Raw genomic sequence first — 24,918 nt, 5'->3', positions numbered from 1 at the left:
GGGTTCAGTGGCTGGAGCAAATATCTGCTGCCATTTCTGTTGTGGAGTTCCCATGACATTTGCACTGGCTCACAAGTTTGACAGAGATCTGCAGATGACCCATGCTCTTTTGTTAGCAACAGGTCCTGGTTAGGCAGGTTCTCTGTGGGATCTAAGTTGACACAAAAGCTACTCCAAAAGTTACTGGATTAAAGTTAATTTACTGTACAGTTTCAGTGACTTTGCAGTTGAGCATTCCTTTTAAAAGTGTGTGATTGAAATCACACACTTCAGTCATTTCTATTACATGTGCCCAGGCCAGATAATTTTGGGCAGGTTTCGCACAATGAGATAAGCCTTTAGTGGTTGCTTTTTATCACGTATGCATAGAAACACAGCTGAATCTGACAGAAACAGTTTCAGACTGACTGGAAAAAGAAGGAAGAATTGTATATTCACATCTAGTCAAATTGTAATCTTAACAGTTGTCTGAAAATTGAAACTGGTACCTTCAATTTATATTGCTTATCCTGATGTGCTGCTTTCTGCATCCATCTAGAGGGCTGAATAGGACATTCCATCTTATTCGATAGCCTGTTGTCATTGATGCATAGTTCTAATCTCAGAATGGTTAAATTTAGTGTCCAAGCTTATAGCAAACACAGGTTATTGTGTAAGTGATAGAACTAGATTTGGGCATGAACAATCCAAATGTTTGATTTAAAAAGAATTTTGCAGCAATTGCTTCTAGCAAGTCTTCTTCATTCTGGTTTTCATTTGCCTATATTATAGCACAGAGCTCTGTTCTGATACATTGGTTCCATATATGATGACTAAATTTGCAATTCCTATGACAACTATGTTGAGCTGAATGCCTTCATATTACTCCTTGTACCCTCCACTGATGGAGACTTCCACTTCCTTTACTGTTGATATCCACTGGTTGTTTTTTTCTCACAGAGGAACTCACAATAGGAAAAGCTATCCACTATCACATTTATCTGGAAATACCTTCTAAAGCCATTTGGTGTACCTGGGCACTGCAGTATCAGTTTGTTGTGAAACTGATTAAGGATCTTTCATTTTATATTTGCAACCATGGAACTGATATCTGAGTGCTGAAAAGAAAGAGGATCTAGTTTACTTTCTAGAAACATTTCTTGTAATGCACATCAAATAATTCTGTAGCAGTTGCTTAATATCTTCTCCCAGAGGGAGCTACCTTTCTCCTGCTCTAGCCTCTTTGAAGTGACTTTTCTTGTGAATAAATTGGATGAGATCCCCATGATATGCTCTGGAGACTACCTATTCTTGTAGTTCACTCTTCTGCTGAACCCACACTGTTCATGCACTTAACTGTGCTGAACTTGGTAACTGCACCTTTCGCCCACTCTGTAGTTTCTGAGTCACTGCTTTAAGTCTCCCAGGAGCACCATGTGCTCATTTTGTACAGTGAACTGACTGACTCCTTTGGTTTTACAATAACATAACCTCTACTGCTTCTGGAGGGGGTGACAAAGTGCAAATGAAGTGGCCATGCTGGAACAGCATCCCGAGTATGGCTACCTGTGCCAGCCTTTTTGAATGCTGCTGAGGTCAGGTTTTGTCCTGATCTCCACTCCTATTCCTGCACCTTCTTTAAAAACTTGGTTAAAGGCTTATCTGTAAACACCGATACAGAATGCTGGGGGAGAATAAAACTTGCAAAAGATCGCAGCATATGTGAAATTGTAGCACAAGGAGCTTCTTAGTAATTTTTCTCATTCATCTTTCTAAGGTCATTAATCTATTCCTAAATATTTTTCTCTTTAATGTACCACTTGACCTGTTCATCAGTTCACTTAGAAGCGAACAGCTCCCAGAATTACGGCTTATATTTGTATAATTCACTCTTTCAGTGGTGTTTGAATCTGACTGTAGGTTAATGCATCATCTGTTCGTGAAATTACATGGATTTGATCAGTCTCTGATAAATTTTTCCATGTTTGGTTGATATGAATATTGCATAAAGCTAGAGCACAGTGAAATCCTGGGGCAGTAGATGCTTTTAAAATGGTATTGCTGCTCTGCAAATGTAGGGGGAAATTCTTTCCATCCTTTCCCTCATAACAAAATCCCAAAGACAGCATATGCTAAATCTGTTCTGCCAGATTCTGGTGCTTTTTTCCTACAACAGGTGTGGTTTATGGTGTAACAGAATTAATTGTTCAAAATCCAACCATTACCCAGTAAATCCTGCTGTCTGCTTTTATGGTAGGCCAGATTGGAGCATCAGAAATGCCTCGTCTTCATGCAATTATTTATTACTCCAGTAAGCTTTTTTCCATGGTTTGGGGATATTTTTACTGCTTCTGTGGTTGATGGTCTGGACTCAAACACTTTGCCATATTTTTGCAGTCTAATTTCCTTTGAGACTCTGATTAGGGAAAAGCCACTAGCCATTCATCTCTAGTTGAACTTCTGGAACTTTTAGGGCAGCACATTCATGCAACTCAGGAATAATATCTGACTGCCAGTCTGACTTCCTCAACTCTACAGACATGGATTTTCCAAATCCAGTATCATTTGATGTTCTTGTAATAATAGCATGACAGCGATTTCTTTTTGTCTATCTTTTGGGAGTATTAAGTGACGCTGGCAAGGGGGCTGTTTACAGACTATGAACGAGACGGGGTTGCTGTAGAACGTGCTTCGAGCTGTTTTATTTTTTAGCATCAGTCTTATTACATGATTATGACAATGGGAAGATGCTAGCAGCTCACATGTTAGGTAGCAGACTAAAAAACTTAATGTTACAACTTACTTGATAAGCTTCTTGACTAATCACACAAAGCAAAAGCATATTGACAGTAGTTCTATCCAATCACCATAAGCACACGTACCTTTAGTTAAAACAATACTTGCTTATTTCAAATACAATACCTACTTGTAAGCTTTAAAACACAATGCACAGAGCTCCATTATTAAGCTTTAACCTTCCTAATATCTTGCTAGATAAACTTTCTGTAGCTTAGAGAGCTATTCTGACAAGCGTTAATACACAGAATATTGTTCTATTTGCCCTTGCTTTTCTACAGTTTAAATACTTTTTCTGCTGACCTATCTCATAACTGCTGCTTTAGCTCTACTCACAGTTCTGCTGTCTCTGAGGCCTGCATCTTGCAGCTTTCCCCAAACCCTCTAATTTTGTAGATTCCCCCATTAAGTCACACTCAAAATGTTCTAATACCTCTCCAGGAGCAGTTGGGTCAATTTATTTTTAATCTAGTGGTGTGCCCAGGATAAGATTCAGGGTTAATTATTAACACCAGAGCATCAGAGCATCTATTCTGGGTGCTTTAAGTGCAGGGATGGTGGTAATGAGTAACCTGATTTCTGTATCCTATAATATTCCTACCAAGCTACAGGCTTTCTTCCAAGCTAGGTTTTTGGTTTAGCTAGTTAGATTAGGTCCAGCAAGCTGAAATTTTTTTGTCATTTCATTATCTGTTGAGGGACACATATTGATGATAGACTTTAGTCTTATTTGTGTTTACCTCTATCTCTTGCTAAGAAAAGTTTTCTTTCTAACACAACATCTTGCTTTTTTAAACTTCTGCTAACAGCTCAGACTTTTCAAAGCAATTTTCTTCATGTGCTTTCACAAAACCATCAGAAGTACATTATTTCTCCCTGTGAAACACCTGGCTTAGCAAATTTAGAGAGGTATGTTGAGGGGCCAAATATGAACAGATGAATATTGGTCTTCCCTATATGTATCTACCAAAGAAACATGCTTGACATCAGGCACCTCTTCCAGAATTTTTACCCTTAAATATATGGGAGACATTTGTCTTGTATGTTTATTTCTTATTTTGATTCTGTATTTAACCAAAAGTAGTTTCCTGTTTTAATGTCGCTGAAGATTATGTGTACCACTTTGGTTGTCCTCCTCACTATTGCTTTGGAGGGTAATAATCTTTTCATTTGGCTTCTGCCTTAGCACAAGGAAGAGGCATGAATTCTGCGGCTTGGCCTTCTAAAGCTGTGTTCTGTAGTTTGACAGCTTCTGTGGGCACTCCTCTTCTTCCTGCTGGTATTTGCTCTTTCCATCCAGTTTGTACAAACCTTTGTGAAACCACAGGTTCGAAGTCTTAATGGATGCCTTCTCCTTGACAGTACTATTACAAAGATTGGGGGTTTCGGTTTTTAGCATTGATTTACTTTCAGTGCTCTTACTGGGCATTGCTTTATCACTTTTATATATTCTATGTATGATTTTGATATATCAGTTTTATGATAGTTTTATATGTTTAACATTTTTGCTCACTGTTGATTCTAGCATCATTCTTTCCAATCAGAATGTGGCTTAAAATCCACTGATGTTCCATTCGTTTTCCTGGATAATGGTGTATTCAGTTGTCATAATTGTTACCATCATTCCCATTATGAGTTTCTCCAAAGTCATGGTGCTTTTTTTATCCTCCTTGTTAACGTGTCTGACAAATATCAGCTCCTGCAAAATGGTGTTGTCTTGGTTTGTGCTGTTCACTACAGCTTGGGCAGTTCTTTGTGCTTGCTTTTCTGGATTACAACTCAGTTCTTCATGTGTTTTCCCTTGTATCTATATTTTTGATACTTGGGTATGATCATGATGATTGGACCCTGGCCTTTCTTGCAAGAGGTTCATGTTTTGGTAGAGGACTTTGCAGGTCATTCTCAGTACTGGAGCTTTTGTATGTTTATGTTTCTCCAGCACGCCCAAAGCAATTTTGATGGCAATGATTTTATCTTGGTCTTCCCCTAAATACTGCCTGAGCATTGTGTCCCAGATTTCAAGTCTTTTATCAGTGACTATTTTAGTTCTCTCCAGTACTGCAAGATTGTCTCTAAATCACTCAAGAGTACTGCTTTGTACTTTTATCTTCTTTTTGTACTCTGTTTAAGAAACTCTCATATCTTTAATATTCACATGGGTCACAACATTCCTTGAACTATTTTGGTGCAGTTCCGTAATTAATCTTTTCTGTCAGAGGTAAAGGAAAATGATTAAACACATCAAGTGTCTCAGAAGCACTTGTTGTCAGAAATAAAGCTATTTTTATCTTGTCTCCCATTGCTTCACAAAGTCAAATGCTGCTTAATTCTTTTCCAGATGACCTTTATATTTTCAGAGACTGTTTGCATCTCATGAGACTTGAAACTGCTTTCCCAGCCCACTTGTCTCTCGGTGCTTTAGTTTATTTGGACAGGATGTCGACTCCAGTGGTTGTGCCAGCCTATCTGTGTGGCAAGTGGAGTGGAACAGGCACTTTTTCATCTCTCTGGCTCGTCTGGGCATTAAAATGGCTTGAGTGAGTTGTGGCCCAGAGGTGTCCCTACCTGAGGAAGTGCTTCAGATGCAGATGATGGCAAAAATGGGGTGAGATGAGTCCCTGCCAAAGGGTGTGTCCTGTATTTGCACAGCCTCTGATGGTACTGGTGGGGTTTGCAGAGTGCTCTGTGCAGTCCAGCTGCCTTCTCTCTGGCTGCCATGCCACAGGGTGCTGGCCCAGTGGGTGGCCTTTTCAAGGGTGAGCCTGGGAGAGGTTTAACTCAGGGCTTGTGCCATGACATCTCGGCTTTCTGGACTACAAAAGAGAAGCTGCCTGCAGCAGCCACCTGACACAGTGTGATCAAGGGGTTTTTGTTTCCTTCCATCACACTGTGGTCACTGTGTCTCCCTGCTGCATATCTAACTATAATGTTCATTATTGCCTATGCAAACAGTGTGTGAAAGTAAAAGCCTTCCAAGACTTTCATCTGCTCTAAAATTCAATAGCAAAGTATAAAAATAACTCTTACTTGCTTCTTATCTTTCAGGTTTGTTTTTTTTCCCCTTCTGCTAATATTTTTGGAGTACCTGCAATGCATCTGGATGCCTGTGGCTTAGCGCTTTCAGGCTGCCTTCTCCCTTTCATTTTCATGGTAGCAAAGCTCTATTTTGCCTAGGATGAGGAAAAATGGTGTTCTTCACTGTGCCTTCAGACAAATACTTAATGCTTTTTTGGGTATTTTTTCTGTAGAGGTGAGTATCACATTAAACAGAGGCACTTATTCTGGAATTAATACACTGGTCTACAATTTGGGGTATCTGGTTTAATTTGTCTTTTTCTGTGCATGTTGTAATATCTCTGTTTCCAGTTCCTAAAATAGGAATGATACTGTTTTGTGCCTAATGTGTGGCTGCCATAAATTCATTCATGTTCATGTTCCAATGACCAGCACAATGTGAAAAACAGTGGCTAATGGTTATTGAGAAAGGAACTGGAACAAAGGGTGTAGTTAAGATGTGTGATCAATACTTAGAGCTGTAATTCTAGCAAATGTTACATGGAGTGGTTGTAGACTGAAAAAAGTTCACTTGGTATTCTATGTACCATTTACGTAGCCTAATTCTATTGCAAGGTTGTTGAGATTGGTCAAAAATACTAAATTAATTGAAATTATCATCTGTGGTAATGTTGGCTAACAGATTGTAAAAGTAAAACTGGAACACTACATATTTGGGAAGGAATAATTGGGGAAAAACAGAGTAACTATATAATGAATATAAAAGTCCTGTGCTTTATATATGAGGATGTTATTTTACTAGTTTTGAAATATGGGAAGAACTGTAAGCAATTTCTACATACCTGTATCTGTTACCCAGTATTAAGAATATAGCTTGATTGTGAAACAGAATGTTTGCCCAAAGACTGTGTGCATAAAACTAACTTGGGATCTAAGGGTGAAACTTACATTAAGTATGTCATCCTTTTGTTGCAGCTTTTGATTAAAATACTTATTTTGATGATACGGGTGAAAAAGCACATTTTCCCCTTCCAGGTACAAGGGGAAATTGTGACTAATTGTGACTATTGTGACTAATACATATTAGATTTTTCCTATGTCATTCAAATATTTATTTCCATTTTGGAAGGGCTTTTGATGTAGAACTGAATAATGATATTTTTGTTGGAAGTATATTATCCCAGTTTCTACTAATCAAAGCCCCTTTTCACACCTTTTTCAATTAACTCTTCTCTTTGTATTGCTAAATCATAGAATCATAGAATCATTTAACTTAGGAAATGTCATCCTGTCTGGGCAGCCTGTGGCAGGGCTTGATAACCCTTTCTTTCAGTGATGAAATTTTTCCCACTATCCAATCTAAACCTGCCCTGGTACAGCTTGAGACCATTTCCTCTTGTCCTGTCACTTGTTACCTGGGAGTAGAGACTGACCCCCACCTGGCTACACCCTCGTTTTAGGGGGTTGTAATGAATGATAGGTTCTCCCTGTCCCTTAGTTTCTCCCTGTCCCTCAGTTTTTCCAGGCTAAACAGCTCCCTCAGTTGCTCCTCATCAGACTTGGGCTCCAGACCTTTCTTGAGCTCCAGACTTGAGCTCTGTTACCCTTCTGTGGACATGCTCCAGCACCTCAGTGTCCTTCTTGTAGGGAGGGGCCCAGAACTGTAACACAGAATTGGAGGTGTCACCTCACCAGTGCCAAGTACAGTAACACTTTCCAATTCAGTTTCATTAATACATAAATAGACAGTTAAAACAAGATAATTCATCTGAGCGTGAAGAGCAAGGTGTTAGTGCAATTTATTTGTGAAATGAATGTTGTTATTACTGGTTCAGAAGACACAGAACTTAAAATTGAGAAAACTTGTTCTGGAGGAATGAACACAAATTATGGAATTGTGATGTTCCAATTAAAATTCTTGATTTGCTCTTGTGAAGGCTGTGCATTGTGATGGATATAAATACAGAGAACTCGCAGAATAATCCATATCAGTGCCAGATTCAGGAAGATCTTGATGATCATGGATTTAGAGGAGAAGTCAGGCAAACAAATGTCTTAGTATTACTACATTGTTGTTGTGTAGTGGATTCAGACTGCCATGCCATAGAGTGGACAATCTCTGACACAGTAGGACTTTGTCAGATTATCAAGCTTGTGTGCCTGTGTTGAATTACTTCTGCTATCACTGCAGGAATTTGGTAAGACCTAGCCCATGCTATGATATTGCAGGGTTTGTTTTTCTGCCTTGGAAATGTGTTTGACCCTTCTCAGGCTATTCAGGTCTCCTGCATAGAAATGGGAGGTGTGACCTGAGTCTTTATTATTCTGGAGTGGCAACTAGTTGCTTTGTGTTAAGGCAGCTGGTGGAGCCAGAGATCTCCACTGGCTGTAGTAGGAGCTTGGGCTCACATATGGACAGTGAAATATAAGGTGTCTTAAGCTCAAAAGGAATCCTACCCTAGAAATAAGATTCATTTGCAAATGATAATTTGCACCCTGCCTATGGGTGCAAATTATCATTTGATGTGTTCTTTAGTACCTCAGATGTCTCTGTGGAGCTAAGAGGTACTATTTACGATTTTTTGGGTACTCACAGCTTTCTGAAACTGGCTGGAATTTGGGCTGGAATTCCAGTTGGCTCTGAAGTATCTAAAACTGTATTAACCACCTAATTTTTTTTAGTCAAATTAATTCTGTTCCAATTTCCATATAGGCTCTCTGCTTTGTCACTGGCTTCTTCCAGCTTTATTTCTATGCAGTTTTTGAATGCTTCATTAATCTACATCCACAGGGGACTTTAATGCGCTGTTTTCTACATTTAGCATTTTTTAAATGGAAATAATATAATTCTGCTTCATGCACACTCCAGAGGGCAGACATTTAAGTGAGCTTCTTCTTGCCAACTTTCATCTGCCTATGGAGTATGTTGGGTCTAAACTGAATAACAGGTTTTGTCATCAGTGGAGAGAGATGGACTCTCAAAGAGTGACTCACACTTCATATCTTAGACAGCAGTCTTCTCATCTTCTGTAGAGGCAGCCCAGGGGATTTAGAAAGTAAAGTTGAGTGAGATGATCCCACATTGCTACGCTTCATCTTTTTTCATTGCAGTGAGAGAGTAAACAGCACTTCGCTATGCTTGTAGAGGGATAATCTGTAGAATTCTCTTTCTCCTTTCTTCATGGTAGATCCAAAGCTACTAAAATGCTGGAAGATCTCTCTCCACTGATGGGAAACGGGGGGCTGAGAGTTCTGGGAGCCACAGTCCTCAAGGTGTTCTGTAGCTGGGCAGCATACTTGCAAATGAAGATGACATAGATGAAATTATGTGTTTGAGAGTGTGCATGGTGGTATCTTAACATTTGAGATGGTAAACTGGAGATGAGTCACATCCAACCGAGGAAAAATATACATCCCCTTTGTAAGAAAATTTGGGTGTGCAAATTTGAGTTGCAAGTGGTGACAAATTTATTCTTGATGGCATTTTAAAAATCCTATTTTAAGTGTTGGGTGTTGATCCTGATGTGTAATGTCTTTGGTTCTTTCCTGAGCTTCGGTGTGAAGTAAAGTCTGTACTTAGGTCAGCTCTCATTTTTGCCATGAGATTTTGAAGTTGTTACTATAGTTTCTCATGAGCATCAAAACCCATTGTATTAATACGGACAGATGGTCAGGCTGCATCATGTTTATTGGACCTATTAATGTATTATAAATGAGAGCATCTACATGGAAGTCTGCAACTCACAGCTTGATTCAGATACATGTACATAGCTGTGGACTGTGATTCAGAGTTTTTGAGATTGTTCTCCTTGGCTTTTGGTGACCACTCTGAAAGGGTGTGGGTCTAGTCTCCTGAAGATTTGTGCAGTTGTTTTATATACTCCATGATGACTCAAAGGCAGCAGGTTTCTGTGTGGGGGCTGCTGAATTGAGCCTTGGTTATTGATCTTGCCTTTAGTTGTCCTTTACTTCCAGTGGTTTTTCTCTCAGCAATGATAATTACAACTCTGCTAGGGCAGTAAAATCCTAGAGTTTGCTGTTTTCCTGGGTAATTAACAATGTTGATGTCAAAAATAATATTCCTAATAATGCTGGCAACTGGAAGTGATTGTACTTCAAAGCTTAAATGGTAAGAGTGTATGAAAAGGAGACTCTAAACAGCAGCTATCAGTAAATTAATGATAAAATTTGCCAACATGCCAACTGCATGGAGTAGAATTCTAAGGCTTTCTATATGATTTATATTTTAGGGAAAGCTAAAAATGGATGTTACACTTTGATATACGTTCATTTGATTGGCGACTCTGTATGGCGAGAGTGGAGGTTTGTGTCATCACAGCACATATGAACAAATACTGAACGATGAGTCTCAAAATATAAATGTAAACTGTTACTAGAGTTATTAGGTAGGTTTTTGTCTAAGGAGTGGATCTCAGAATTACAGAATCACAGGATGTGTCAGGCAAGAAAGGACCACAGTGGTTCATCTGGTCCAGCCTCCCTGCTCAAGCAGGGTCATGATGGATCACATTACATAGAATTGAGACCAACAAATCTTGAATATCTCCAGTGAGAGGAACTCCACAACCCCTCTGGGCAGCTTATTCCAGTGCTTGTTGATCTCTACAGTAAAAAAGTTCTTTATATTCAGGTGGAACTTCCTGTGCATCAGTTTCTGCCTCTTGCCTCTTGTCCTGTAGCTCAGCACTGCTGAGCAGAGCCTGGATCCATTCTCTTGGCACTCTTCTTTAGATACTTAAAGACACTGATGAGGTCCCACCTCAGTCATCTCTTCCCATGGCTGAACAGGCCCAGCTCCCTCAGCCTTTCCTTGTAAGAGAGATGCTCCAGTCCCTCGCTCATCCTTGCTCTTCTCCACTGCACCACGAGCTCCATGTCTCTCTTGTCCTGAGGAGCCCAGAACTGGACACAGCACTCCAGATGTGCTTCACCAGGGCAGAGTAGAGGGACAGGATCAGCTCTCCCGACCTGCTGGCACTGCTCTTCCATCCTAATCCACCCCAGGACACCAATGCCCTTCTTGGCCACAAAGGCACTGATGGCTCAGGGGTGCCTTGTTGTCCATTAGGACCCCCAGGTCCTTCTCTGCAGAGCTACTTGCCAGGAATTTCCCCCAGCATGTCCTGGGACATAGGGTCATTTGGTGCAGGACCCTGTATTTGCTTTTCTGGAACTTCAGGCAGTTCTTCTCTGCAGCTCTCCAGCCTCTTGAGGTCCTTCTGGAGAGTTGCACAGAACCCTCTGTTGTATTGGCCACTCTCCCACTTTTGTGTTGTCAAATCTAATATTTTTACATTTTCAACAATGACCTAGAAAAAGACAATTTCTACTAATGTATAGATTAGAAAAGATTGAATATGGATTCACAGAACAGTCAACATTCTTGTTGACTGATAAGCTAGGCTCAAAAGAAAATATGTTTTAGATGGTGAAGGGCTCTGGAGAGATGATCGTTTAGATGTGCATATGCTCACACTGTAATTCTGTGGCCACATGAGCAGAAATAGTACGGTAAATCATCTCTGGTTTTACTGCTGGCAAGACTGCCACTGGCATATTATATCCATTTCTGCTTCTGCATTTGAAAGACAGATGATGACAAATTGGAAGAGAATCAGAGGAGAGCAGTGAGAGTGGTTAAAGAGCTTGAAGGTAATGCCTGAAGATAATACAAGGCTTCGGGAACTTAACATTTAGCTTTTAAAAAGAACATCAACAGACTGTTATAACTGACTCTGTAAGATCTCAGGAAAGAAATTTGGTACAAAATATGTTCTTATAGTAAAAGATAAAATGATACCAAGACAAGTGCTTAAATTCTAATGCTAGTATAAATAGTACATTTTAATAGATTAAATGGAATTATTGGAAAAAAATTTCAGGACCTGTGGCAATTTTATTTTCACCAGACTTTCTAAAGTCCATATAGATAGTTCTATATTCCTGTATTGTGTGTTCTGATTGAAAGAGTATTAAGTTCAAAGGTATTCCTTTGTTTTATATTGTTTCAGAATTTTGGGCAATATTTTAATGTTCTTTTTTTATATATCCATGAATCTGCAGATAAAGTTATATTCCTATAATGAAAATCTTTTTTTGAAACATGTTTGGTTAAATGCATTTTCATTTTTGCAAATACTGGCAGTGTGTCTGAACTCAATAATATAAGTTAATAAAGCCAGAAGTGTGTTCAGTGCTTGTAATAGTATCTTATGGAAAGCTGAGATGCTCTTTTCCCCAACCAACTAGCAATTTCTGGTTGACACATGGTATTAATATACTATTAAGAGGTAATTTAGGTATTGTAAACTATTGATGAATTAATAACACTGAGCCCCAGTACTTGAGAATAATTGTGTTGCTTAAAATGGATTTTTGGGTCCATTAATTACAGCCTTTCTTTTCAATAGGCCCATGCTAAGGTCTGGCATCTCTACAATGACCATTTCCGTCCGGCTCAAAGAGGAAAAGTGTCCATTGCCCTCAGCTCCCACTGGATAAAACCCCAGCGTATGACTGAAACGAACATAAAAGAATGCCAAAAATCCCTTGATTTTGTGCTTGGCTGGTTTGCCAAGCCCATATTTATTGATGGTGACTATCCAGAGAGCATGAGGAGCAACCTCTCATCTCTGTTGCCTGAATTCAGTGAGGCTGAGAAGAAGTATATCAAGGGAACAGCAGACTTCTTTGCTCTTTCTTTTGGAGCTACCCTGAGTTTCCAGCTTTTGGACTCCCACATGAAATTCCAGCAGTTGGAATCAATAAGCCTGAGGCAGCTCCTTTACTGGATAAACAGTGAATATAACAACCCCCAAATATTCATTGTGGAGAACAGCTGGTTCGTTTCTGGTACCACCAAGAAAGATGATGCCAAATATATTTACTATCTCAAAAAGTTCATTATGGAAACTTTAAAAGGTAGGACTTTGTATTAATACGTGCTTGAAAAAATGATAATGCAGTATAGCCCACAGAGGTGTGTTAAGGCACCAGGCTGAAAACTGATTTTAGTCTTTAGCATTCATCTTAGCACTTATGAAATGAGAGTTCAAATCCCTTTCCTGGGTTTATTCTTCCCTTGAAGAACTCTCATATCTGCACATAGCATTTGGTGAGCCTGATGCTGCTGTTCTTGAAGACAGTAGGAAAATTTCTACTGTCTTTGGTAGGAGGAAGTGCAAGACATGTAAAACTATATTCTCAGTGGCCTTAGGAGAATTTGCTGTACTATATATTAATAGCTGCTTTCCTTATCTGAATGCATATGTACAAAACATAAGAATATATATACGGAAAGGTAAATACTATGCAATAGGAATTCCCCTGAAAAAACCCATAAGGCTGAAATAGTACATTTTAAAATTAAATATTGGAACCTTCTCATTCTGCATCTTACCCTTGCCCAAATTTCACATTTGTACAGCTGTGGGCATCAATCACAGTAATTGGAATTTCCATCAGTTAAAGGAGTACTGAATAGTTGAGGATATATAATAAAAATAATTTAATTTGTTAACCTATTATTTTTTCCAAACAGTAAGGGAAATACACCACCATAGATGAGACTTATTTGTTGTTTTCCCATTTCCTTCTGGAAAAAACATTTTTTTAATCCTAGTAGTTGCCAATAAGTTGTTGGGGTTCCCATTTCCACTTTCATTGTCTTTTAATGTCTAAATTTACAATTCGTCAAGTGATTTACTTTTCTACAGTTTACTGTTCTTGGTTTAAATAATATTATTGTATCTATTAATTCAGATGAAATAGACATTGTGTTACATTGCCATTTTCATGTGGTGAATGAGAAAAAATTAGTTTAATTTCATTCTCAGCGGTAATGAAGATGCAGAGGACTCCCAAATTGGTTTCATCTGCTATTCCAGAAATGTAATTATTGCAAGTAAATTAAAAGGTGAATAAATACCTGAGCAAAATAGTAACTAACTGTTGCAAGTACAGTATCACTAGTTTGCATAAAGTCAGCTGAAGAGTTCATCTTCATGAAGAGGTTATACCCCTATTTCTGCTTAGATTTTAAATTCTGCAAATACATACATAGATCTGTCTTTTAATCACAGCTGGCTGGAAGCAATCTCAATTTACAAAGTGTCTTTCCATTTATTGTATCACTCAGTAAATAATAACAACAGCAACAACGGTATTAAAGATTTGTCATAAGACACTGGCACTTGCCTAAACCTTTTATAGAAAAAAAAAAAAAAAAAAAACAAGCAAAGAAAGCAGAGCCAGGCTGGGTCTGCAGGAGGGACTTTGGTATCATTAAAATGGAAAGTATTGCACCCAAATCTTCTGTTGTTAGAATCTGCAAAATCCAATGTAAATACCAAAGTTTTCTATGCAGTACCTTGGGGAATTTAGTTGAGAAAGATCCAAAAAAGTCATCATGCTGGCTGTGAGCAGAGTTGTTGGACAGCATTAAAAACCAAACATAAAGGCACAAGCTTTCTCTCTGAGAATTGTAGATATGCCTATCCAGTGCAATAAAGCACTGTAATAGGAAGATTTCTGAGGTATTAACCATGAAATTCACTCCAGTGGTGAAGGGACAGTAAAATGACACAGGAACTGTAGCACTGAGAAGCAAGGATGATTAATTCAGACATGGGTCCGCATAGCTGGGATTTTGCTTCTTGCTAGATCTTGCCAGTATCTGTGTCTGGCTGTGTGTATGCACTGGTTCAGACAGAACTGCTTATTTCTCCATCTGCTTTAGCAAATAAGTGCAGCCCAGTTGCTACCCGTAGAGCAAACTGGTAGAGCAAAACCCAGAGTAAACCTGTAGAGTAAAAATGTATTGGTGTTGAGGGCCAGGTGTCCACACTGTATGTATTCCTGAAGCCCATTTCTGGATTAATTTTACCCCAAAGGAACCCAGGACATGTATTCTGAGCCCACAGTGTGATATGAACTGAAGCATGATGAGGGAGATCTGCTCAAAAGTGTGCTCCTGATTTCCCTTGAAGTGCTGATGTAGGTGTCCACTCTGATACTGCATGCTGTAGAGAAGCTCGGTACAATTTTTTAAATTTATTTTTTTGTTTTCCTTTGGGAAAGGATATTTATTTGGGATTCACAGTCCTCTTTGCTATTTTTGGTATTTCTTTCTTTTTTCTTCTTTTCTTTTTTTTCTGGCACCATTTAGGGTTGATTAGAGTAAATAGAGCTGTAATATAAAGTTGTTAAATATTAATTAGAGCCATTAATTGGTTGGAGATATCCTCTCCCATGTGTGGGGATCTTACTCTGGGGTCATATTCACTTCCCTTCTCTGTCTCTGGTGCAACAAACAAATGGTTTGTGCCTTGTAAAGCAGAGCATGTTCCCTGGAAGGGCTCCTCTGAGTCATGTTGACTGGGAGAGGTCAGGTCATTGTCTGGGGAGTTACCAGGTCTGAATTTAGAGTCTTAAGCAGAAAAGGAATAGGCAGGCCCATGACAGATAGGACCAAGCTAATCTCAGGTATGTCCAGAGGTGAAATACAGATCTTGAGCACCTTCCAGATGGAAGCATGGGCTGGGGGCTTCACACATCTCTTCTTCAGGCACTGGGGTTGGAGAGCACCTGAGCCGATCTCTATTTGATACTCTATTTAAAGATCTCTAGTTGATACTTGTGGGTCTGCCATGTTTCCTTTCATGACTTCGATACTATTGAGTCAAACAGGACATGAGCTGAGCTGCTGTTTAATTTTTAACCCAGTTCTGGCAGAGTTGTGGTCTGTACAGTATGAAACTTGTAGGCTTGCTCTGGGGGATTGCTCACATCAGGAGTCACTTGCAGTGGGAGTATGGACAAGGCCACTGAGTTTCAGAAGCAAGGACAGTCTAGATTTCAGTCAGCCTCGTTTGGTCACCAGCAGATATAAAGGAAAAAAGAGAGACATACGTAGAAAGAAAAGAAAAGAAAAGAAAAAAGAAAAAAGAAAAGAAAAGAAAAGAAAAGAAAAGAAAAGAAAAGAAAAGAAAAGAAAAGAAAAGAAAAGAAAAGAAAAGAAAAGAAAAGAAAAGAAAAGAAAAGAAAAGAAAAAAGATACATTAGCTTTCATTGTGGTTATATGCAATCAGTGTGGGATACGGTGTTTGAGACTTCCAGACTTCTTGGAACTTCCAAATATTTTTCAAGTTGCTTCTTTCCTAGGTGACACTTAAAAGTTAATACATTTTTTAAAAAGGATTTGAGGAGAATTTTTACAAGGTGCTCAGGAAGTGTGGGAGTGCTGTGTGAAGTGATGACTTACAAAAGGGTGAGATGCTGTTCAAAGAAGTTTTCACTGAGACTGGTTCACACAGTGGACCTGTACTGGCTTTTACTCTGCTGTATGGCAGATGTCATCATGGGTGCATGCAGAGGTTAGAAAAATAGTGACATTTGCCAAACACAAAAGAATGGTGCCTTTAGGAGGAGAAATATTCCATTTCCTTAGACATTTTCTCATGACCTCTGACAAAGACTGGGCCAAATTTGTTCCTTATTTAACTGCATTGTTCCTTTAATTGATTCAAACAGGGTTACAATCAAGAATCCATGTGGTGCCTCATAACTGATTGTAATGAGGTACGTTAGTAAATGTAGCTCAGGAAATTAGGATCTTGTTATTCTGCTTGCCTGAAATAATGCTTTCAGTGTTACTAGGCTGGTAAATATTATCTTCAGTCAGTATCCAGTTTGGGCTGACAGAAAATGGTGAGTAATAAAGATAAACTTTGCTGGCTACAGAGCCAAACACCAGTTCAAAAGAACGTTTAAGAATGTGCTTAAATGCATTGCTGAATTAGGGTCTAATTATGTAATTAGAATTAGCACACTCTTTTGTGCTTTCCTGGAGCTGAGCCTTGCCCAGGAACATTTTGCTGAATCTCAGTGTTTAATAAAGCTAAAAGTGAGTATCATTTGGAATCTTATAATAATGCTGGTAAAACTAGCAGATGCCAGTAGATCCTGACATTAACCTTTAAAGCATATGGTGGTTTTAGAAGTCAAACAGTTGACCTAGAACATGCACATATTTTTAGAAACCCTTAAATATTTGAGCTGGAAAATGCTGTGCCATAAAAGATGTAAAGAGACAGAATTTCCAAATAAACAGAGTATTTCTGTATTATCACTTCTACTTGGAATCTGTGGTAATAAAAATTCATGTGCACACCAAACATTCTGCCAGGTTTTTCCCAATATGTATTTGGAGTGGAGGGGGAGGAGATGAAAAGGAGTACAGCTTTTGTTTGCATACAGGGTAGTGCTGCAGCAACAGCTACCCTGGAGTGAGCTGCAGCATGAGCAGAGCAGAGGGCAGTGCAGGGCAGCCCCCGGCTCCGTGGCTGCAGATGGCTCAGGCTCTGCTCTGAGGCTGAGGTTTGGCACATCTGATGAGCAGCGCTGCTCAAACCACTGCTGCACGGCTTCTCTTTCTAAACCTCGCTGCTTTAAAGCCAAGCCAGGTACCTCTGCTGCCTCCTACCATAATCTGGCAGCTCCCCCAGTGCAGCTGAAATATGTTCCCTGAAAAGGCTTTGAGGAAGGCCCTGAGATACTTATCTGACCTGTTGCATTGTTCTTACACACTAATGCTGCAAGCATTGCTGATAGGGTGTGATCTGCAGAGGAAAAATGAGCACTGTGCTAAGTTTGGGTTTGTTCTTTCCTCAGCTATCCGGTACGATGGAGTTCACGTGTTTGGCTACACAGTCTGGTCCCTCCTGGATGGCTTTGAGTGGCACAGGGGGTACAGCATTCGACGTGGACTGTTTTATGTTGATTTTCAAAGCCACGACAAGAAGTTGATGCCCAAATCTTCTGTCTTGTTCTATCAAAAGCTGATAGAAAAAAATGGCTTCCCACCTTTGCCTGAAAACCAGCCCATAGAAGGTATTTTTCCCTGTGGCTTTGCTTGGGGAATTGTTGACAACTACATTCAGGTGAGTCTGATAATAAAGCCGACAGGCTGTCCAGCTAGATCAGTGCACAAGTTCACAGTGACATATTTGCTGAATAGAGTGTCTTTGCCACAGTGCTGCAAGGAGATGGGTATAAGGCTTTTGAACCAAACAGTGTGTCTATCATTCTTCACCAGACTTGCTGTGTGTGACCAAGGCAAAACGGTCAGATTGAGACACTGTAAATAACATTATAGAAAAATGTATGGAAATGGAAAGGAGTCTGATGCTTGTCTTCCCTGAACATATGCAATCAGTTATGGGAAGTCAGCTCTTTTCAAAGGGAAGTCAATTAAATCTGCTAAACTGTAAAATGGATGTTTTAGAAAACTTCCTGACAATTCCTAAAACTCCAGTGGCATGTTTCTATATCTTATGCATATCCATCCTGGTACTGTTCTTAGAGAGATTTTTATATAAAAGGAAGTGAACAATATTATATTTAAATGAAATTTCTATATTCCTTGTATTTAATTTTATGTTATACTGTGTCTGATAAGGGCCTGCATAGAACCTAGCTAGTTCATGGCCCTCAGTCTTTATTTCAACTGATTTGATACTTTGGGAGAATGTTTCAAATTATAATACTTTATAACATGAGTACAAATTCTACCTTAGTTGTGATCGCTTTAACTGTTGGGCTCTGTAATTTTCAGATGCTATTTTGGGTTGCAGAGCTTCTCTAACCACAGTAAAGAGGTGTAAATTCAGAGTCAAGGCTTCATCCAAAACCAGAATTTTTAATTTATATTTTCCACAAAGGCAGAATCTTTCTTAAGGCTTGAATGTGAGGAGCTTGTTTTTTCTCACTCCAAAAGTAAGATTTGGCTTTATTCTCTTGAGAAATACCGCAGCCTTCTTACCTCATGCACTGATTTCCAAGAAAATTCAAGTCATCCTCCTAGCTCTCAGATAGATTAAGAATTGGAAATGGAATTGCTGCTTTTGGACTCAGTAACAACTATAAAGTTGCGGACTCAGTCAGCCTACAACAGCTAAAAAATCCCTCCCATCCCCAAAACCTTCAAAGATGAATATTTTCCTTTCAAAAGGCCATTCAAACATTTTGTGCTGTAGGCTTAGGTTGTTTGATTTGTAGATGCATCACGGTGGAAAAACTGTTTTGACAGCCTTCCCACAGTATTAGTGGCAATGCATGCTTTAGTAATCTACAAGGGACAATTCTCCAGAAAAGCAATTTCCCTCAGACATGCTGTTTTTTATTACTTTCTTCTACAAGCACAGTACTGACCTCTCCGGAGAAAATAGCAACTGATTTTCAGCAGCTTCTTTTATACAGTCTGCAGAGCCTCAGCTACAAGTTGAACACTGGTTGTAGGCTGACACCTGCTTTTCAAACAGAGGGCAGGACAAGGAATCTGAGCTCAGGGGGAAGCTGCACACCAAAGATTAAAAAGAAAGAGGAAAGGACAAATAAAGACCATGATATCACTGTCCTGTGGTTTGGATCTAGAAAGAATTACACAGAGTATGAATGAGGAAATTTCACACTGTGCATTATTATAAGTAGTTCAGTGTTTAATTTTCTAGTCCTTACTGTGCTGGTGATTTTCATTAAAAAGTGAAAGTATAATTCTGAGTGACCCTGAGAAGCTCATCTTGTACCGTGTTACTGTGTCATACAGGCAGTTGTGACATCTGAAACCCTAAAGCCCTCTGGGAAATGCATTTTCTGTTGGAGTAACAGACAGCAGGTTTACCCAGAAGCCCAAGAAAATTGATTCAGACATCAACAGCCTGCTGAAATAACTTGGAAATTACTTCAGTATGGATTAAATAAAAAAGGATGTCTCCAGCAAGAAGGAAAAAATTTGCTTGTCCACTGAATTTTTGCTAAAAATCAAGTGCAGAGCATTACTCATCTTTCATCATAGTCAGTAAAAGAGAACACAGAAATGATCTATTCATTATTTTTTCTCATGCATTCAGGGAGTGGTCTTGAAATTGACTACTGGGTAATTCACAGCAGACAGTCTCTGTATACCCTCCTTCAAAGAAAAACATTTTAAAAATTACCGTAGTCTTCACTGAAGATCTTCTCTGGATATCTGTTGCAGACTTAGTGCCTTATCCCTGAGCAATCCCTTGTTTCTTTTGGAAACTTGAACAACTTAGAGAAGACATAAACATGATGACCATTAGCATAAGCTTGTTTGGAAAGTAGGGTAAAAATAATAGATAGATTTGGTACTTTTCTGACATCACTTGTTAACAGAAAAGTCATTCATTTGTATGAGCCCAAGATGCCAGCATCAGAGATGCTGAATGCAATGTTTTGACTCAGGATATTCTTTCACTAGGACTCAGGATATTCTTTCACTAGGCTGTGTCTGATGGTTATAATGTTCCCACCTACCTGGAACAAACAGCTTCAATCTGGTGTGTTTTCTGTTCCTTCTAGGTAGACACGACACCTGCCCAGTTCCTTGACTCCAGTGTTTATGTGTGGGATGTTCACCAGACAAAGCAGCTCATTAAAGTGGATGGAGTTTACACCTCGAAGCGCAAGCGTCACTGTGTTGACTTTGCTGCTATCAGGCTCCAGATCTCTCTTCTGCAAGAAATGCATGTCACACACTTCCATTTTTCACTGAAATGGTCTTTAATCCTTCCTTTAGGTAACCTTTCTCTAATCAACCACACACTTGTACATTACTATCAGTGTTTTGCTAGTGAACTTCTCAGGGTTAACATAACTCCTGTCGTTGCTTTATGGCAACCTATGATTGAGAATCAAGAGCTTCCAGTTTCTCTTGCCAAATATGGTGCTTGGGAAAACACAGAAACTGTTCAGGCTTTTGTTGAATATGCCAGATTCTGCTTTACAAGTCTTGGGGACCATGTGAAATTTTGGATCACCATGAATGAACCGTCTGTGAAAAACCTGACATACACAGCAGGGCACAACCTGTTGAAAGCCCATGCAAAAGTCTGGCATCTTTATGACAAAGAATTCAGGAGATCTCAGAAGGGCAAGATATCTATAGCTTTGCAAGCTGACTGGGTAGAACCAGCTTGTCCCTTTTCCAGGAATGACCAAGAAGTTGCTGACAGAATTTTAGAGTTCGACATTGGCTGGCTTGCAGAGCCCATCTTTGGGAATGGAGACTACCCAGAGGTGATGAGAGCGTGGCTTCGCCGAAGAAACAGCGTTGACCTGTATAATTTCCACTTGCCTTACTTCTCAGAAGATGAAAAGAAGTTAATACAGGGCTCATTTGATTTTTTTGCCTTGAGTCACTACACTACTACCCTTGTGGGCTCAGAGAAAGAAGATGCAGTAAAATATGACCACTACCTTGAAGTTCAAATGATCAATGACATCACGTGGCTTCACTCTCCCAGCAGAGCTGCAGTAGTGCCCTGGGGGCTGCGTAAATTGCTCAAGTGGGTGAAATCAAAGTATGGCAATGTCCCAATTTATGTTACGGCTAATGGGATTGATGATGACCAGAATATGGTGCATGATAAGCTCAGAGTGTATTACATACAGAATTACATCAATGAAGCTTTAAAAGGTAAGGAGCCACAGATGGTTTATATGTCACAAATCCCACTATTAGTATACACTGTGTGATAAAGTATGCTTAGCTTTACAATACATGTCCTCTGTAGAATACTCCCTAAATGAGATGCTACTACAGTGTAACAGGTAATTTTCCCCTTGATTTATGATTGATTGGTGTTACTAAACGTCAGGAAGATTGACCTTGCTTATGTCCTGCATAAGACAGCAGAAGAAGAGTTTTATGGGTTGAGTAAATTTAAATAGAAGTTGTGTGAGTAGCTCCACATGTATTTAGTCAGATTTCCATCTTACTGCACTTCTACTGTTGTTTTGCTTTGCTGCTTCTCTCCACTGATGTGCCTCAGGGCTGGATATGAGTTCTGTTCCTCAGTTGTCTCTGTATCTTATCCAACAATGATCTTATCCAACAGTGATCTTCATAATAATTCAGCTGTCTACCTCATTATGCCATTTCCTGGACTGTTTCCTGCTATTCAGAACACATACCAGTCCTTTTCTCTGTCTCAAAGATTCATAAATTATAAGGCAAAAAGCACTTTGAGTCATTCTGTCATACAGCACATGCTGTTTTTTCAGAAAAGCACAAGACCCAAATGAGATAATTTTTACTGAAGATTCTTTGCTACCTCACAGTGTGTGTATAGATATATATATAAATCTCATTTCTACTATTAATTGCTCTAGCTTCAGCTTTAAGTGCTCTTGTTGTGCATTTCCACATATATTTTACCTATGTAGGTATTTGCAGACACAAGACAAGCTATCTCTCATATATCTCTTTGATAGATAATACAGACAAAGCTCTTTGTGTCCCTTGCTATAAAGCATCATTTCAAAGCTCTGAGCTATTAAGTTTTTCCCTGTATGCTGATATTCCTCATCAGAGGGGTAAACCCACACCTGGACACACTGTTCCTAACACAGTCACACTTAGGCAGGTATAACATAACCTCTTACCCTGCTCATTTCTACATGCAAGCAAGCTGTTGGCCTTCTTGGCCATGGCAGCAGGTTGGTTACACAGCTTCTGTGGCGATTTACTGACATTTTAAACTCAGTTACAGATTCCTTCACCGTGTTCAAAGCAGGACTGCCTCTTCAAAACTAGGTCTGCTTGTTGTTCACATTTGGTCATGTCCAAATGCCTGCTGCTTGTATGTGCAAACCTTGCTATGCTAGCTAAGTTATGTCTCTAATCTTTGTGACTTGCAGACTGTGAGAAGAACTTTTACATTTATTTCAGGTTGCTTATATATTTAAGATCTTTAAATAACTTAGTGCTAAAAGCTGAGCTCCCTGACCATGGTAGAAATATACACATTGTGACACTTACTTGCCTTCAATTACATTCCTAGACTTACTTCTAGTTCTGTTACTTAATTCTACTTGAGACTAGTTGAAATCTGTTTATTATGGGCTTTGCTTGACCTCATAACATTCTATTTTCTTGTTCCAAATGCCATATAATATAAAGTCATTTGCCTTGTGAAGCTCTAAGTATTTAACATCAAACATCATTACTTTTATTGATCTGCTGGTCTCAGAAAAAAAAAGTTATTTTGACAAGATTTATTTTTCATAAAGCCAAGCTGATTGGCATTAATCATGTATTATCTCCTAAATTTTATATTTATTAAGCTTTATATAATCTGTTCCACTCTTTTGATAGGTAGTGAAGGATGGCTGGCAATTCCTGTCCACTGTATTAACTATTGGCTTTAACTTCCTCCTCTGTAATTTCCACGTCTTTTGCTGATTACTGAACATCAATATTAAGTGCCCAAGAGTTCATTCTCCAGCACTGAATTTGTAGCATTGAATGCATGTTTTATAAATCTATAGTTAAAAAAATATTTTGGCAATATTTGGGCTTGTGGTTTCAAACTGTTTTTTTCTGTACTGCTTGTTTCCTTGGCACTTCTGTTTTCAAAGTGTCTGTGGACGTGGACTTACCTCCCAGTTCCCATTAGCAAGAACACCTACATGCCTCTGCTTTTTACAGAACTTTGCCCTTTGTACTGTTCTGGTACCACTGTCCCCCAGTCACTTCTTTCTCCCTCTTCTGTCCAGCCTGTAAATAGCTCCTGTGTTTTTCAGCTTAACCTATTTTCTTTTCACCTTCTTTGTGATGGATAAATATGTCTCTGCTAACTAGCTGTAATACTTTTCCTAAAGCTTAATCTCCCCCTTTAGACACTCCTCCATAGTGTTTGGCCCATCAGCTTTTCCATTTTTTTCTTCTCCCTCTCTGATACTGCACTTTTGTCCATCTTGTCATTACATAACCTTGGCATCATGACTGATTCAGGTTTCTCCAAGACATGCATTTCTGTTTTGCAACACCTTGTGCAGTAACTAAGATGAATTAGAAATCTTGTGTCCTTACCTCAGTGTCACAGTAGAGGGGGATTGGCATGTGTATGCCCTGGCCTTAAAGTCCCTGTTCTGCCTTCTTCCTCCAGCTGATTTCAGGCACTGCATGTGGAAATTTTTGTGTGTGTAATATTGCTCACCTGCATTGTTCCAGGGGAGCCAGCAGGTTTGCACAGATAAATGATTCCAGGATACAGTATGGGACCTTTTGGACTGAGGCTATATTTTGAAGTGCTTTGTACTCTCTTTAAGTACATCTTTGCCAATTGAAAACAAAGAACAGCAGTATCCAATTATGTAACACCATTAAATCCACCTGCAGTTCTGCAAACACAATTAATTATCCTGGGCAGCAGCTCTGTAAAAGGCCAGGTAAATATTATTTCATTTTACAATGAAAACTAGGTTAGGGTGCTAAAATCTTGCATGTGGCTTCAGAAAGAATTGTTTCCAGAAGCATATGAAAGTTCAGTCCTGTGTTCATCTGCTTTTATTTGCTAAAGCAGTGATTTTGTGAGATAAACTACTACAGTTTGTGTTTACTACCTTGGATTGATTTTTTTTGTCAAGCAGGATGGATGGCTCAAGGTTAACACTGCAGCTGCTGGGCCTCTTCCAGTAGCTGAGTTAGCAGTATGGATTGTGGACACGTTCTCAATACAGACTGATACAGGTCATCTTGGATCAGAAACTTGGGTTAATAACAGAAGAGGGCTGTGATTTACATAAACTTTCCCCTTGCACCAGTGATATCCCAGTACACAACCTCATGGCTGTGATATTTCTGGTGTCACTGTGCCTTTGCTAGTGAGAAGTGCAGCCAAACATCCTCTGTTTCTTGTCCCATCAGGACGTGCCCTGCAAGGGAGAAGGAGAAATCAGAGAAACAGGCTGCAGAAAACTAGGGGCAGGAAATCCAAAACCTGTATTCTTTAATACAAAACAAAGAGAGCCATCTTTTCATGATAGGCTCTATGCTGATCATAAAACACCGTTAGGCACTCACAGCTGTGTTTGCCAAGCACAAGGAAATAAATTGCAGGATACTCACAGATCACACTGTCTGGCAAGTGGCTGACAGATTCTTACTTTTTATGAGAAACACTTCAGAGATGTACATGTACCTTACTTAATTTGGAGAGAAGTGCAGATGTGGATTTAACATTCCCCTGCCTCTCCTTTACATATGGACATATGGTACTGCTCTTGAATGCAAAGTGACATTGA

At 39.3% G+C, this 24,918-nt stretch overlaps 1 protein-coding gene across 3 annotated transcripts in view; it reads left to right on the top strand.

Annotated features, from left to right (window-relative positions):
* The window catches only part of KL (klotho), a 49,205-nt gene that overhangs the window by 20,574 nt on the left and 3,713 nt on the right, over nt 1-24,918 (top strand). For 2 of the 3 annotated variants that reach the window (XM_054627912.2, XM_077173800.1), the window contains exons 2-4: nt 12,222-12,732; nt 17,482-17,750; nt 20,191-21,307. In XM_054627912.2, coding sequence (XP_054483887.2) covers nt 12,222-12,732; nt 17,482-17,750; nt 20,191-21,307 — 1,897 coding nt within the window. Of the gene's footprint in view, nt 1-12,221; nt 12,733-17,481; nt 17,751-20,190; nt 21,308-23,845; nt 24,918 lie in introns of those variants that run through there. The other variant, XM_077173801.1, reaches the window with a different exon arrangement.

Source organism: Agelaius phoeniceus, chromosome 2 (genome assembly GCF_051311805.1).
Source record: "Agelaius phoeniceus isolate bAgePho1 chromosome 2, bAgePho1.hap1, whole genome shotgun sequence".
In the NCBI taxonomy this organism is placed as follows: Eukaryota; Metazoa; Chordata; class Aves; order Passeriformes; family Icteridae; genus Agelaius; species Agelaius phoeniceus.
This window is presented reverse-complemented; position numbering and strand designations above follow the sequence as displayed.